Source organism: Symphodus melops (genome assembly GCF_947650265.1).
Source record: "Symphodus melops genome assembly, chromosome: 3".
In the NCBI taxonomy this organism is placed as follows: Eukaryota; Metazoa; Chordata; class Actinopteri; order Labriformes; family Labridae; genus Symphodus; species Symphodus melops.
Window position 1 is genome coordinate 8,184,190 of NC_136693.1, and position 14,434 is coordinate 8,198,623.

The window sequence follows — 14,434 nt, forward strand, 5'->3', positions numbered from 1 at the left end:
GTGAGGAATAGTGAGAGTCTTGTGAGTTGGGACAAGCAGGGATATTTGCTGTGCAGCTGTCAATGGTTCAACACCTACGCAGCCCCACCCTCCTCCCCCTCTGATTACATGCACACATTCACGGTCACATTTCATATCTTGTGAGAGCTCCTCATGCTTGGTTTTGTCTCTGAGTAAATCGTTACGTTGAAAAAATTCTGGAGCGACTAAGACAGTGATTCATGTTCTTGTGTCGTTAAAGATTAACACATCTTCTGTTGGTGTCTGGGTGATAGGGGTTGTACAGGCTGTGTTTGTTTATGGTGTGTCCTGTCTGTTTTTTTTATTATGCTTCAACAGCCATAGTTCAATTGTAATGTGTTCATAACAGAGGGAACCTTAACTCAAGCCTATACTACATTTAAGTGGTAACAGAATGAGGGTATAAACTTTCCTGGTATGTAAGAGAACTTCTATGGCAACTTTTAAGCCTACAGGTGCACAGTCTTCAGTGTATAATACAAAAAAATTAATAGCACTACAAGAAGAATTCAAGTTTGAAAGGTCAAATGAAACCAGAAGAACAATATACAATCATGTTATATATTAAAGCTTGCTGATATTAGCATTTAACACAGCACTGAAAAAACAGTAGGCCTATAATTTATAGAAAGGACCTTAGCATAAGGAAGCAAAAATATGCTGTAGCCTATTTGTCAATATTATTCTGATGTTATTGTTTTAACACACAAGTGTTTTAACGTACGACTTTAAAACACAAGTTTAAAACACACAAGTTTAAAATTTTGAGATAAATGGCGTTTTTTTTTGTGTAAACATGCTTTAATGTAAACATTATAAATTCAATTCAGTTTATTGAGGAAGAGGGCAGTGCACATTAAGAACACATGATTATGGGAAAAATGCCATTTCCATCTGTAGTCCCCTGGCCTCAATGTTAAAGAGGCTTTTTAAAACACAAGTAAGCAAGAAGATAAAGGAAAAAGAATGACAACAGAAACAGAAGAAAACTTTGCATTTAAAACAAGACACAGCACAAAACAAAACGGAACAAAGCAGAACAGTTTACAAGGTAAAATAACAGGACAGAGTACAAAGATTGAAAAACACAGCTGTTCAGGGCCATAAAAGCAGCAGTGAAATGAAAAAAATAAAAAAATAAAAAACACATCTGTATGTTGAGATTGCAAATTAAATATACATTCATTATAAATAATTTTAGTGCTGCATTCAGGCTATACATTGACCATCCATTGTTTAGCTGCTTAGATAAGGATGTGCATGTTTAGTTGTTTGATATGTTCTGGGATTGAATTCCTTCTGACGGACCAGACTGAAATGTAAATGTAAATGTTAACCTCCAAAATGTTAGTGAAGTGTGCAATTGTTATTAGAAAAAAAAAGCTAGTTAAGCAAATGTAGCATATTTAATCTATCTTAACATCCTCTAGGCTACTGCGTTGACTACTGTTCATTTTGATCTTCACTTTTATCGTCGTTTTTTTTTTTTTGGGGGGGGGGGGGGGGTGTTTTAGTTATAATATGACCCTTCAGCTCTAACAAAAGGTTGTGGGGCAAAAACACTGGGCCAATAATTAGACTGGAAGTGATTTAGTTGTTTGGAAGTGATTTAGCAGGTTAACATGTTTACACTGAGAGGATTGGCTTGTCCTCGCGCCCACCTCACTTTCTCACCTGGACGGAAGTGAACATAAAAGGCAGCAGAGGGGGCGTCAGCAATTCACCTCCTCCTGCTCTCTTCAGGTAGCTGTTCTCTCCTATGTAGCCCGCTTTCGGTTGAGTAGAGGAGGCATGACGTTGGACACGTTTCACCGCTGTAAATATGAGACAACTTCAAATCTTCTTCTTCTGTTCCCTCATTACCAGTAACCTCGTGGACTAATGGGGCTTATACTACTGAGCCTGATTCTGCGGTACTGGATCAACACCGTGGAGGGTAAGCAGGGCATCAAGTTTATAATGTGCAAACAAAGTTACAGTCACCTATGAGTAGACCATAAAAAACTGTGTTGGTATTTATGACCAGTTTGCACGTTTTTATTGTCAAGTCTTTTAAATGGCATTTCAAACTTCACCTTCACATACCTGTAAATCGTTAAGTGTTAATTAACATATTCAATCCCAGTTATTTTAAACATGTTTAGGCCTACTTCTAAAAATGTATTTTCTTTGAGGGAATTCAGACAATTTCCATTGAGAGTAATTAATTTGTTGTTTGATGTTTACATCCATCTGTAAAAATCTGTGTTGTGTTTACCACAGGATCATGTTCAGCTGGCAGCGCTGTGACTTGTGACCAGTGTCTGCAGATCAGTTCTCAATGTGCCTGGTGCACACAGGAGGTAAGAAACCAAGATTGCAGTTGATACTGCATACACTGAAGTAGGTAATTGCAAATGTATGATTTTAGGGGCTGATCAGCAATATCGCCCAGCTTGTTTAAGTTCAGCTGATGGAGATGATTAAAAACACATTTTTCATCATATAATGCAGTCTCAATGTTTCATCTTCAAGCAGCATAACGTGTAACGTTTTCCTCCATGTTTCAGAATTTCACAGACTGGTTTTCAGTCAGCGAGAGATGTGGCACACTGGATAGTTTATTAGAAAAAGGATGCCCAAGAGAGCAGCTGGAATACCCTGTATCCAAAGGCCAGATCCTGCAGGATCATCCACTCGGGAAAAAGAATGGCAGCACCAACAGCACTCAGATCTCCCCACAGAAAATGGCACTTAAACTAAGACCTGGTACACAACCCCAACCCTTTGGGTTTCCTAATAGTATTCCAGAAGTCTCTCATCATTTTCAGACAATAATTAGGTCTTTAATTATGTTTTTGCACAGGCAGTCAGGTTACTTTCCAGGTAAGGATTCAGCACACAGACGACTATCCGGTGGACATCTACTACCTGATGGACCTTTCAGCATCCATGATTGATGATCTAGAGATGATCAAAGACCTGGGTTCCAGTCTTTCTAAAGAAATGTCCAAGCTGACTAGTAAATTTAGAATGGGTTTCGGCTCTTTCGTAGAGAAACCTGTCCTGCCCTTCATCAAGATTACAGAAGAAGAACTCCGCAACCCCTGCAGGTAATGTATGGAGTAAACAAGTCATCTTACCTGATGAATGTTTGTCAAGTCAAGTCAGCTTCATTTATAAAGCACATTTATAACAGCCAAGATGGACCAAAGTGCTGTACATTAAGTTCAATAAAATACATTTCATCCAAACATCAGAAAAAATGTAAAGTGCTAAACAATACCTAAGACCTAGTGGACACTGCTGTTTGGGATCAGCTAGAGGTAAAAGCATAAGAAAATAAATGGATTTTGAAAAATGTCTTAAAATGTTTGAGGTCAAATCTTTGATTCTTCTGCTGTCTTGCAGTAGCGTAGACGCAACCTGCCTGCCAACATTCGGATACAAACACGTCTTGTCACTGACGAGCAGAACAGACAAGTTTAATGAGATCGTCCGAAATCAGCGTGTTACGGCAAATATTGATCTGCCAGAGGGAGGTTTTGATGCCATCATGCAGGCAGCTGTTTGTGGGGTAAGATTTGTTTTTATTATCTTGAATGAGGACAGTTCATTTAGTGATTTATTTTTTGATTATATCTGGTTAACTTTATCTTTAGACTGAATTTGTCATCTTTGTTGTGTTTCATATACCAAATATTTAGTTAATCTCTAGAGATGATGTTTCATGCTTGTTGGCCAGCTGAAGTCTCTATAAACCCAATTTTTGGACCATTTCCTCCCACTGAGCCATGGAGTATGTGATTAGTTTAAATCTGGAGGTATTTTGTCTTGATAATTTAAGCATCAATAGCCACCATGAAAACACAACAGTGTTAAAAGGCATTACATAATCTGTAAATAGATCCTAGAAAGTATTTGACCTCTCGTTATTGTTAAAAATACATCTTTAGACATTCTAAACATTTTAGCGGTTACATCAATGAAAAATAGTTTTATGATTTCCTGAAAGAATGCGGCAGAAGTTTGAGGGTACTATTTTCAGAAGGTGGATTGATACAACTTTGGGGGTCTTGCATTTGTGGCATTAAATGCTGTTTCTACTCTTGAGTCTGACTGAACTACGGTGCAAATGCAGGAACCCATGTAACCCAGTTAAAGTGACACAGTTTTTTTAAAGGAGTAATGTACTGTATCCCCTGATAGGACAAGATAGGCTGGAGGAATGATTCGATGCGTTTGCTGGTGTTTGTCAGCGATGCTGACTCACATTTTGGCATGGATAGCAAGATGGCTGGCATTGTGATTCCCAATGACGGGCAGTGTCACCTGGATGTCAACAACACTTACTCCATGTCTACAGTACTGGTAAATCATTCATTTTTGTTTTATTCTTCTCCATATTGGATTTGTCATTCTCTTTATGTGAGTGTGTTGTATCAGATTAGTTCAATGACTAATGTTTTACAAGTAATTTTACTATAAGTCATCTCTGACTTACAACAAATTCACTGTTGAAATTTCACAATTTCTCCTGCTCAGGAGTATCCCACTCTTGGTCAGCTGATGGATAAGGTGGTGGAGAACAATATCTTACTGATATTTGCTGTGACAGAAAATCAGAAAGCTGTTTATAAGGTAAAAGCTTCTTTCCATAAATGTGTACATTTCTGGACAATAAAATTCTGTTGAAACTAGAGAGAAATACGATGTATGTCTTGATACAGTACAAATACAAGGTTTACTTATTTATTCACGGAGGTGCAATCTCAGTGAACCTGTTAGGACTAGCCCTCTTTTCCCTCTAACTCTCTAAAGTCTACCCACATTCATAACTCTGACATCTCTATCTTTCTGTTGTTTTCCTGCAGAACTATGCAAATGTAATACCTGGCGCCACAGTCGGAGTCCTGGCGACGGATTCCCGGAACATCCTGGAACTGATTATAACAGCGTACAAAGTAAATACACTTTCTTGGATTTGTAGTAGGATGTGTGACCACTGGTCTTCAGATAAAAATAAAACAGTAAAGGGGAAATCTGTCATTATAAAGGCAGTAAACTGTGTTCAATTTAAGTTTGGACATCATTAGGTTTGAGGCTTTCACCAAAGCACCCAATACATACATTTAAATAAATAAATAAATGAATTAACTTTCTACATATCTTGTTTTTTCATGCCACAGCCATCAGACAGTATCTCTGTGTTCTCCATTTCTTCTTTCTTTCTTGATTTTCTTTTTTTCATTCCTTCTCTTGCTTTTTCCCTACACCACCCAGTACTTTGCATCAGCATGTTTGACAGCAAGTCTCTGCTTGTTCCAGCTGTTTGATCTCCTCGCCTCTCTGACTCTGAATTACTCCTTCTTCCCCACTCTCTCTCTCTCTCTCTCTCTCTCTCTCTCTCTCTCTCTCTCTCTCTCTCTCTGTGTCTTCCTCTGTGTCTGTCTGCTTCTTGCACTCTTGTGTCCTTCGGTAAATCCCTCCTGGCGACATTGGCGTGTCGTCTAATTACTTCATCAGTTTTCCTCCTTACACCCACTTTAAGCCTCAGCCATGTTAACCACACTGCTTGTGAAGGAGTCCTTGTTATCTGCTGATTTATGATCTATTTGTTATTGCTAAAGAAAATGTTAAAAGTCATATTTTTATAGGATATTGGTTTTTACAGATGTGTGCAATGTGTTGCTTATGGCTACTTTAGTAACCTGCAGTATATGTACCCTGTAACAGTTGCATCTTTTGGATCTGTTTTGCTTTGTTTCTTTAATCCATCTTTAGTTGAGACTGTATTATAAAACTCTACCTGGTTTCTCCTCCTTAGTAATCCTAAAGACACACAAAGTACAATTACAGGCCTGTAGGAAACACACAATTTACCCTCTGATGGCACCCAGACAGCCCGTCACAGAGGTCATTAGTCAGTCAAACACTGTCTTTCCTTCCGCTGAGGTCTGCTGTCACTCTTTTCCTCAGGTGCTTTGTGCAAACCAGCACACCTGGGATGGTGACTCACACAAAAACAGGGCTGTAGATAGGTGGTTTAAAACAACCTCAGCATGCAACAGGTCAGGGCAGGGTGAAAGTGTAATTCCATTTAACGCCCTGGTAATCCCACTTCTTTACTATAGGAGTAACTGTGTTGTGTTGATGGTTGCTTCTCTGTCATACTTTCTTTTAGATAAGGGAAAAGGATTTTGTTCTGTATCAGGTATTTTCTGCCTGCTGCTTTTTACATACAAGATGCTAAAACAAATCTGTACTGTCTCTCAGGAACTGCGCTCAGAGATTGAACTGGAGGTCCTTGGAGATACAGAAGAGCTCCAGATGTCCTTTACAGCCATTTGCCCAAATGGGAGCGTCCTCCCTGATATGAAATACTGCTCCAACGTCAAACCTGGAGAGACGGTCAGTTAGAGCCTCACATTACATATTACTGTTTCAATTCTTTACCTAACCTATTATTCAGGTATGGTAATAGTTCATACTGGTTACGGATGACAAACTAATAAGAGTCTCTTCAGTAACAATCGTAGAAAGAAAAACAACAAAAATATATTTTGACCTTTATGAAAGTTTAAAATAGAAGGTGTGGTAATTTAGCCAAAACAAAGAAAAGAAAACTTACATGGATGAAAATGCTACATTTAGATTTAAGGTATAAAAATAAAAAAAACCCTGACATAATAAACATGAAGTAGTTTAAGGATAGACCAGACTGGAAGGTTGGTTTAAAGGGTATAAATATACATAGATATCAGCACTGGCAGCTCCCCCACACTAATGTCTAATGCAATGAAAACAATCGTTTTTGTTCTATAGTTGTCTGTAAATTTATGGACAAGAACAATAATTTGAAAATGAATGTAAAAACATGAAGGAAACTGATAAAAAAGACTTTGAATAGGAATAATAAGTGGAGTCCCTTTAGTCGTTGTCCAGCCGAGTACTGTACCAGTTGATGAGTGACTTGTTTGGGTAGACCAAACACAGGAAGAGCGCATTAATGTAGTCAAGCCCGCTCGTTAGTGTTTCTAAAAGAGAAACGATTCCATTCCAAGGACTCCCATACAGCAATATCAGGCATGGCCCCATCTCCTGCAAAATGTCTTAAATTTATTTTATGTTATAATGGCAAATTTTCAAAATGATGCATACAAGTTACCTTATTTTATCAAAACATTTCATAATCTTATTTATTACTTTTTTTAATTGAAAGATTGTCATGGGGAAAAATGGACATGATTTAATTGGTAACATCTAAAAATACCCCCCAGTGCCCCCTGGTGTCCCCAAGGAGGTCCTGACCCCCACTTTAACAAACATTGTATATTATCTGTCAGTCATTTCAAAAAAAGTGTGTGACTTTCTTCCATTATTAAAATCACCTTTTAAAAGTCAAGCCCCATGAAAAAATGACATTTGTGAAATTGAAAGAAGTTCTTCAGAAGCTGGTCATTGTAGTTTTTAGTGAAATTTAATAAAATAGGAATAGTGAATCTGTTTGGGACTATTTTAATAGGCAGATTAATACAGGCTTCTTGAACAGTGGATAACATGATTGTAGGGTGGTGTTTGTGGGATTGATACACAATGATCTACTGTCACCACATGCAATGCAGATAGGGGTTTAAAAAGACAACACTGAAGCTCTAATGCAAGAAGGAATTATCTTTTTAGTCTGTGGTTACTCAGACAAACCTTGTTTGGATCTGGTCATTATTATTACACAAACCTTTGTAAGTCAAGGGGCTTTTTTTGTCTTTGCTCCTCAGGTAGTTTTCAACGTGACTGTGGAGCTCCCAGGATGTCTGTCAGGAGTTCGACACTTCTCCCTCAAATCAGTTGGCTTAAGGGACAGTTTGGATGTGGAACTGGAGTCTCTTTGCTCCTGTGACTGCATGCTGCCTCCTCAAGCAAACACCAGCAAGTGCACTGAGGGCCAGGGGGCTTTCCAGTGTGGTGTGTGCGTGTGTCAGCCAGGGTTCCTTGGAGCAGAGTGCGAGTGCAATGACGAAAGCAATTTGTTGAGTAACTGCCTCGCTAACAATGTGTCCTCGATATGCAGTGGTCAGGGGCAGTGCTACTGCGGACAGTGTGTGTGTCATGCATCCAGTTTTGGACGCATTTACGGACCTTACTGCGAGTGTGACGATTACTCCTGTGTTCGATTCCGCGGAGAGTTATGTGGAGGTGAGTTTTTACGTTTTTAGAAATAATGAATGTTCCTCTGGGCGAAAACTGTTCTTTAAATGATCATACGTTCATAGGCCATGGGACGTGTGACTGCGGGGAGTGTCACTGTGAAAGCGGCTGGACGGGGCCGTACTGTAACTGCAGCAGTAGCACAGAGGCGTGCATGTCAGAGGATGGCACTGTCTGCAGCGGTCGGGGGAGATGTGAGTGTGACCAGTGTGTCTGCTCCGTACCTGGAGCATCTGGGGACAAGTGTGAGAAGTGTCCGACATGTGGAGACGCCTGCAGCTCTGCAAGGTGAGAACACATTCACACCATCTTAAAAAAAAAAGGATGTAATGTGGACGGGTTTGTGGGCTGTAATTGTTGTATCTCTACCTAAAAGATATAAGATTTTGTCTCCCTATGCTACGTGATCCGTTTGTTCTTTGGAGTACAGACGTATCAGGTTCTGCTCCCCGAGTTCACATGTGTCTACACCTTCCATGTGACATCAAAAGACAACTTATGTCCCCAACACAGTACCAACAGATTTCCTTTCTGCATTGTAAAGCAGCTGTCAGGGCTGGTGCCATCTGATACCACTTTTGTAGGGCAATAGAGAGAGAGTGAAGCCTTGGGAAAGCCGTGATAAGTGACCAACACTGTGATTTCTTTGTTCTCCCTGTGTCAGTGATGGAAGACTCATTAACTTGTATGAGCCAATGGGTGTTGTATCATCTTTAAGGAGAACTTTTTGTTCTGCTTGTGTTAACACCAGGACCTGTGTAGAGTGCCATCTGCAAGATAAGGATGATGCTGAGCTCTGTGATCAGAAGTGCAGTATCCCAAAAGTTTTCATCAACACATCAGCAGGTAAAGAACTAACCTGTTACAGCACTGTTTTCAATAATATGATTTAAGGATGTCTTGCCTATTCTAACTATGGCAGTGTAAGTAGGCCATCTTGTAGGTGTGACAGGTTATCATGCTTTTAGAAAAAAGGCTTTGATTGATCAGTTTTCTGGGTTTGAGTGGGAAGTAGAATTCCTTGGCAAAAAACTATAGAGACACAGCACTTAAAAAGGTTTAAAAGCCAGTCAAGCTTTGCCTTATATCAGCACAAACATGTCACAAAGTTCTACTAATACCACATATTGTTTTACTTTTAAACACCTGTGAGTAGTTTTTTAAATGGTTGTGATGTTAATTGAAGCCTCTTTATGACATTATGAACAGAAAAGCTCATTAGCATTAAGATCTATGCGGTATCTTTAATGGCTTACTGTTGCAGGTGTCATAAGGGAATATCTTCACACCGCAGAAACGGCTTTTGTTTTTATTTTCCATCACAACGATTCTTGATGTGATTTTTTTTAAAGAGAGCAGATTGAGATTTAAAAAAAAAATCACATGTGCAGGACAAAATTAGCAAAGACATGATAGGTATCTCTTATCCACAGGGGGTGCCAAAATCTACAGAAACTGAAAGCTTGTCATAGGAGCTTTAATTTATTTAGCTATTTCATAGCGTATTGCTGTAGTTTGATTCAAGCTAACTATGATGCAAGCAGTTTTTTTAAGTGCACTTTGCCTTTAGACAAACAATAAAATGATCAAATACGATGAACATTTGTCATTAATGCGACTACAACAATTTTAACTATTGAATTACAGTATTTCAAATCATTATTATGAAATCAACCTAATGTATGTATCACAGTATGTTGATAGAAACAAAACATTGTATTCATATAAAAGATGAAAGCCATTGAGAGAGTCTGCACTAGCCTGATGACATCAAAGAGATGTACTTCATTTTACCTATCTATTTTATAAAGCATGCCTTTCCCTGCAAACAGCAAAATATGACAATGAACTGGCTGGTACCTGAAACTTGATTCAGATAATTAATGTATCACAGGGAATATTTAGTTTCTTGCATTTTCAATTAACGTCTAAAGCAGTTTAGGGTGTGGACTGTTGTGGATGTGCTTGTGTGTTTGGTGCTTTGAAGAGCTGATGGGAACCTTCAAAATCTGAAACATAAGAAAACGGCATTCATGTTTGGTTATCATCTGATATCCAGGTTGTTTTTTATTTTTTATAATACACTTTGCAGAAGCTTAGGAGTACATTGCTTTTTTGGCAGCTGAACTTTGAGGTAATGATTTTTTAAAAGAGATGACAACGAAGTTTCTCTGGCAGGTTTTGAGTTGATGCAAGTAGATTTGAATCAAACTCTCTCATGGCATGCAATCAATGAATACCTGGAAGGAAACAAGTTATGATTAGTTCTGAAAAACAGTGAGCAGAGAGAGGTATTCTTAGCATATTACACAAAAAAGTGAAAAGGTAAGGTGAGACTGTTAAAGTAAGACCAAAGTTATAAATTTAAGTTATCAGCAGCTACATCCTTTTTCAAATTACTTTCAAATTTTCAATTTAGTCTCTTTTCACATGTCCAAGAAAAAAACAACATGAATAAGTAAAAACAAAAATAAGAAACACCTACTGGGCCATTAGCTTGAAAAGTCATCTTTTCCGTTTCAAAGATTTTTTTTAACCATTTCTCCTCCATTCATTGAGGTTTGGGGACTCAGGTTTATACAATTGCATTGCAACTATTCTGCAAACTGTGAGCAGTATTTTACTCATACTTTTTAAATAACATTCTCTCATTTTACCATGACACACCATTTAATTAATTTTTATTTTGTGTCAAAAATGTATTCATTCTGCTTCCCTCTTCTAATGTGCAACTCACATGTTAATGTTTTCTGTGGTAAATTAAGACCCTGGTTTTCAGCAGCGTGCTGCTAATTGTAATTTTTCAATATCTACTGGATGGCAACAATAACTGGCAATTAAGAAAAAGAAAACTGTAAAAGAATCAATATTCCTGCTATTTGATTTGTAGATCAAATTGAGCCTTTATTTTTATGAGCCACAATTTCCCCCTCTGGGATTAACAGAGTGTATATAAAAAATAAATGTATTTCATTGCGTTTTATAACTAGCAAAAACACTGTTTACATGCGCAAGTATTAAGTGAAAGTAAGCTGCTCTTCCTACTGAATTAGAAAGATGATTGCAGAGTGTGCACCAATATTGATACAATAAGAATTGGCCATGAGTTCATCAACCTTGTCTTACCTGTTGCTGGAGTTTGTTCCCTCAGCTGCAGTGTTTTTGATCATGGTATCAACACTGCACCCTGCTAAGTTTTCCCATGGGTCAGAGATTTGCAGGAATGCTGACCTGCATCGAATCGGGTGTCTCTATGAAGCCTGTATCCCTAGCTCTCTCTAACACAACACCATCCATGTCCATGTCCAGCAGTGGACAATGGGGAACATATTATTTACCTTGTCGTACAGGCAGAGCTATTGTAGTGCATGTGAATAGCCAAAGGACCCCTGTCTTTCTTTATACAGGAGATTATTTTAAACCTCCTATACTTGTGCAAGCTGAGAGGTATATCTGATTATCACAGAGGATTTGTCAGGCTTCAGATGTGAAATACAATGGTGTGGCCCCCCCACACACATGCACACACACACCAGATTGTAGTCTTTGATATGGAAATCACACTGACAGCACCACAGAGGCGAGTATATCCTTTTACATTCTCAGGACAATGCAGAAAGGGAAGGTGATATACGATGGATATGTGTCTTACTTATGGATATTTTTGTCCACATTTTCTCTCAGATTATGACAAGAGTGCTTCTATGCAATGCACTCTGATGACAGAGAATGAGTGCTGGATCTCGTTTTATGTGGGAGCAGGTGAGACTGGGATCACTGTCTACAATCTCCAGATATATGGTAAGCTTGAGAATGTTTGAGATGACTTGAAAAACAAGAGTGAGTTCTATGAGTAGTCTTATCCTATTTTCTATTCCGCACCAGGTTGTCCAGATCCGCCCAACATCCCCATGATTATCCTGGGGGTCTCCCTCTCCATAGTGCTTATTGGCCTGATTCTTCTTGGGGTTTGGAAGGCGCTGGTGTCTGTCCATGACCGCAAAGAGGTGGCCAAGTTTGAAGCTGAGAGTTCCAAGGCTAAATGGCAGTCGGTAGGGTCGATATTTAAAAGATAAGGTTTCCAATGTGTCTGTTATTTTCAACCCAAGGAAAACCACAAAACCAAGTATGAGATTATCCAAATAGCAAGCACCAATTGTGTAACAAACCTGACGCGAATACATTTTCTAAGACTCAGACATATATGTCTAATTGTTGAAAAACCACAGTTTCCATAATCCTTTGGGAGACGGCTGTGACATTTAGATGTCTGAGTTGTCACTCATTAAAAGCAAACTGTGGCAGGCTGCTTCAGTTTCAGCTCAAATTGAAAGTTTGTCCTTGATTATGATGCACATTGGTGATGTAGTGTATTTTGCCTTAGTGCTTCTTACAACCGCCTTCTAGACTACGTCACAAGTACACTAAATCCGCCTCATCTCATTCTTCTTAAAAAATGAAAATTAATTTGTAATGCGTTTCATAAATGTTAAGGACTTGTATTAATGCTTGTATTACAATGACGCAACAGAAAGACTATCTAATTTTTCTGATCAGATTAGGATGCTGACTTTTATCTCTGTCTCTTTACAGGGAACGAACCCTCTATTCAAAAGCTCAACGTCTACATTCAAAAATGTAACTTATAAGAACACTGAGAGGGAAAAGATTATTACACTGGATCCCTACTGATGACAATGTGGAGGTGAACCATCACCTTAGTGCACTTAGCTGTGTGAGAGAGATGGAAGGGGAATATTTTGTAAAATTTTTTATATGAATCTTTCTATTGATTCAGAGACTATACCACAGTAAACAACATTGACAGAAGAACACTACATGATGAACCTGCTGCTGTAAAAGTGCACTGCCAATGTACTGCTAAAACAATGAACTTCCCAGCTGCGTCATACTTTAACACAGCTTTGTGTACTGTAAGGTGCAGCTTGGGAAAGAGATACACTCCTGTGGTCTACTACTGAAAATAAATCTGTTTTATTCTAATTAATGTAAATATACAAGTGGATGATTTATTTTTTATTATTGTTGTGTTGTTAAATTGTAAATTAAGGCTGAGCCTTCAATGTTTATAATTGAGTTTTGAAGTGGCATGGCACATTAAAAAAAGTGGATTTCTGACTCAAATGTGTAAAATAACACCATCTACATTCAGGGTGTATTGTGTGTTACAACAGAGTTATGTAAGGTCCTGATATTTATTGATATTGTTCAGAATAGGCCTAGAAAAGTAGGTTTAAAGATAAGTTTATTTTGTATGTCTTGGAACAGCCAACTCTATCAAATAGAAACGTTGCTATTTTCTCACTCATGGAAAGTAAAGAACAAGTAATAAAATGCATTTGCCCACATCTGTATAGATATTCTTTACTGAAGTGCCTTTGTCATTTGGTTTCTTATCATTGGAATTTAAACATTTGCACAACTAAAGTGTCTGCTGTTTAATGTATTGTCATTGCTCTTCTTGTGCAAGGGATATGTGTTGAATAAAGCTCCAACCCATTTAATGTTGTCTGATATTGTGCACATGCAGTGCATTTAAGTTACGTTTTTTTTTTCCTTCAAATTACCACACAGAAAATGTTGGTCTGACTCTATTCTGATGTAGTGCTTTTTTGTTGTATTTAGAAAATAAAATGTGGTGTTATAGACGGTAAAATTGACCTATACATAAGTGATGCTAATGCTTTTCAAAAAGTGAAAAATATCCTTCAAAATAAAACCAAAACTGCCTCATATTTCTCTACCATTGTACCTCAGTTGTCACACTTCAACTTTAAATCATGAAAAAATCATGTAAAGTCACATTAGTCCTTTGTGTGTTTAAGAGGATGTAATGAATGTCATGGAATTACATTAATGAAAATTGGAAAAAAAAGAAAGATTGTTTTTATTTTATATTTTCGCTTTTGTTATCTGACAACCTGCTTAACGTTGACATTTAGCCTACCATTTTTTCCATTTAGCCTACTTTGATAGTTAACTTTTGGACTGCATTTGCTGCTTATACTTGGTTATACGTGAATGAATGCCTTTAAGGCTACTTGTAGCCTGCAATTGTTGCCTTAGTTGTTCCAGCAAACATTATTAATAATTTGTAAAGTAGGCTAGTCTATTGGGTGTAGTGATAGTAAAGTAATATTTTTATATAATGGAGTCAAATGATCTATTATTGTGTTTATTTGTTTGTTGGGGCCATTTTGTTCAG

At 37.9% G+C, this 14,434-nt stretch overlaps 1 protein-coding gene across 1 annotated transcript; it reads left to right on the forward strand.

Annotated features, from left to right (window-relative positions):
- The first annotated feature begins 1,746 nt into the window (after nt 1–1,746).
- On the forward strand, nt 1,747–13,885 carry itgb6 (integrin, beta 6). Its single transcript, XM_079339000.1, has 15 exons — nt 1,747–1,957; nt 2,284–2,363; nt 2,571–2,769; nt 2,867–3,113; nt 3,412–3,577; nt 4,210–4,371; nt 4,546–4,641; nt 4,875–4,964; nt 6,277–6,411; nt 7,779–8,196; nt 8,274–8,496; nt 8,960–9,054; nt 11,893–12,009; nt 12,094–12,260; nt 12,802–13,885. The coding sequence occupies exons 1-15, from the start codon at nt 1,903–1,905 to the stop codon at nt 12,898–12,900; spliced, it is 2,349 nt and encodes a 782-aa protein (XP_079195126.1). The 5' UTR covers nt 1,747–1,902; the 3' UTR covers nt 12,901–13,885.
- The last annotated feature ends 549 nt before the right edge of the window (nt 13,886–14,434 follow it).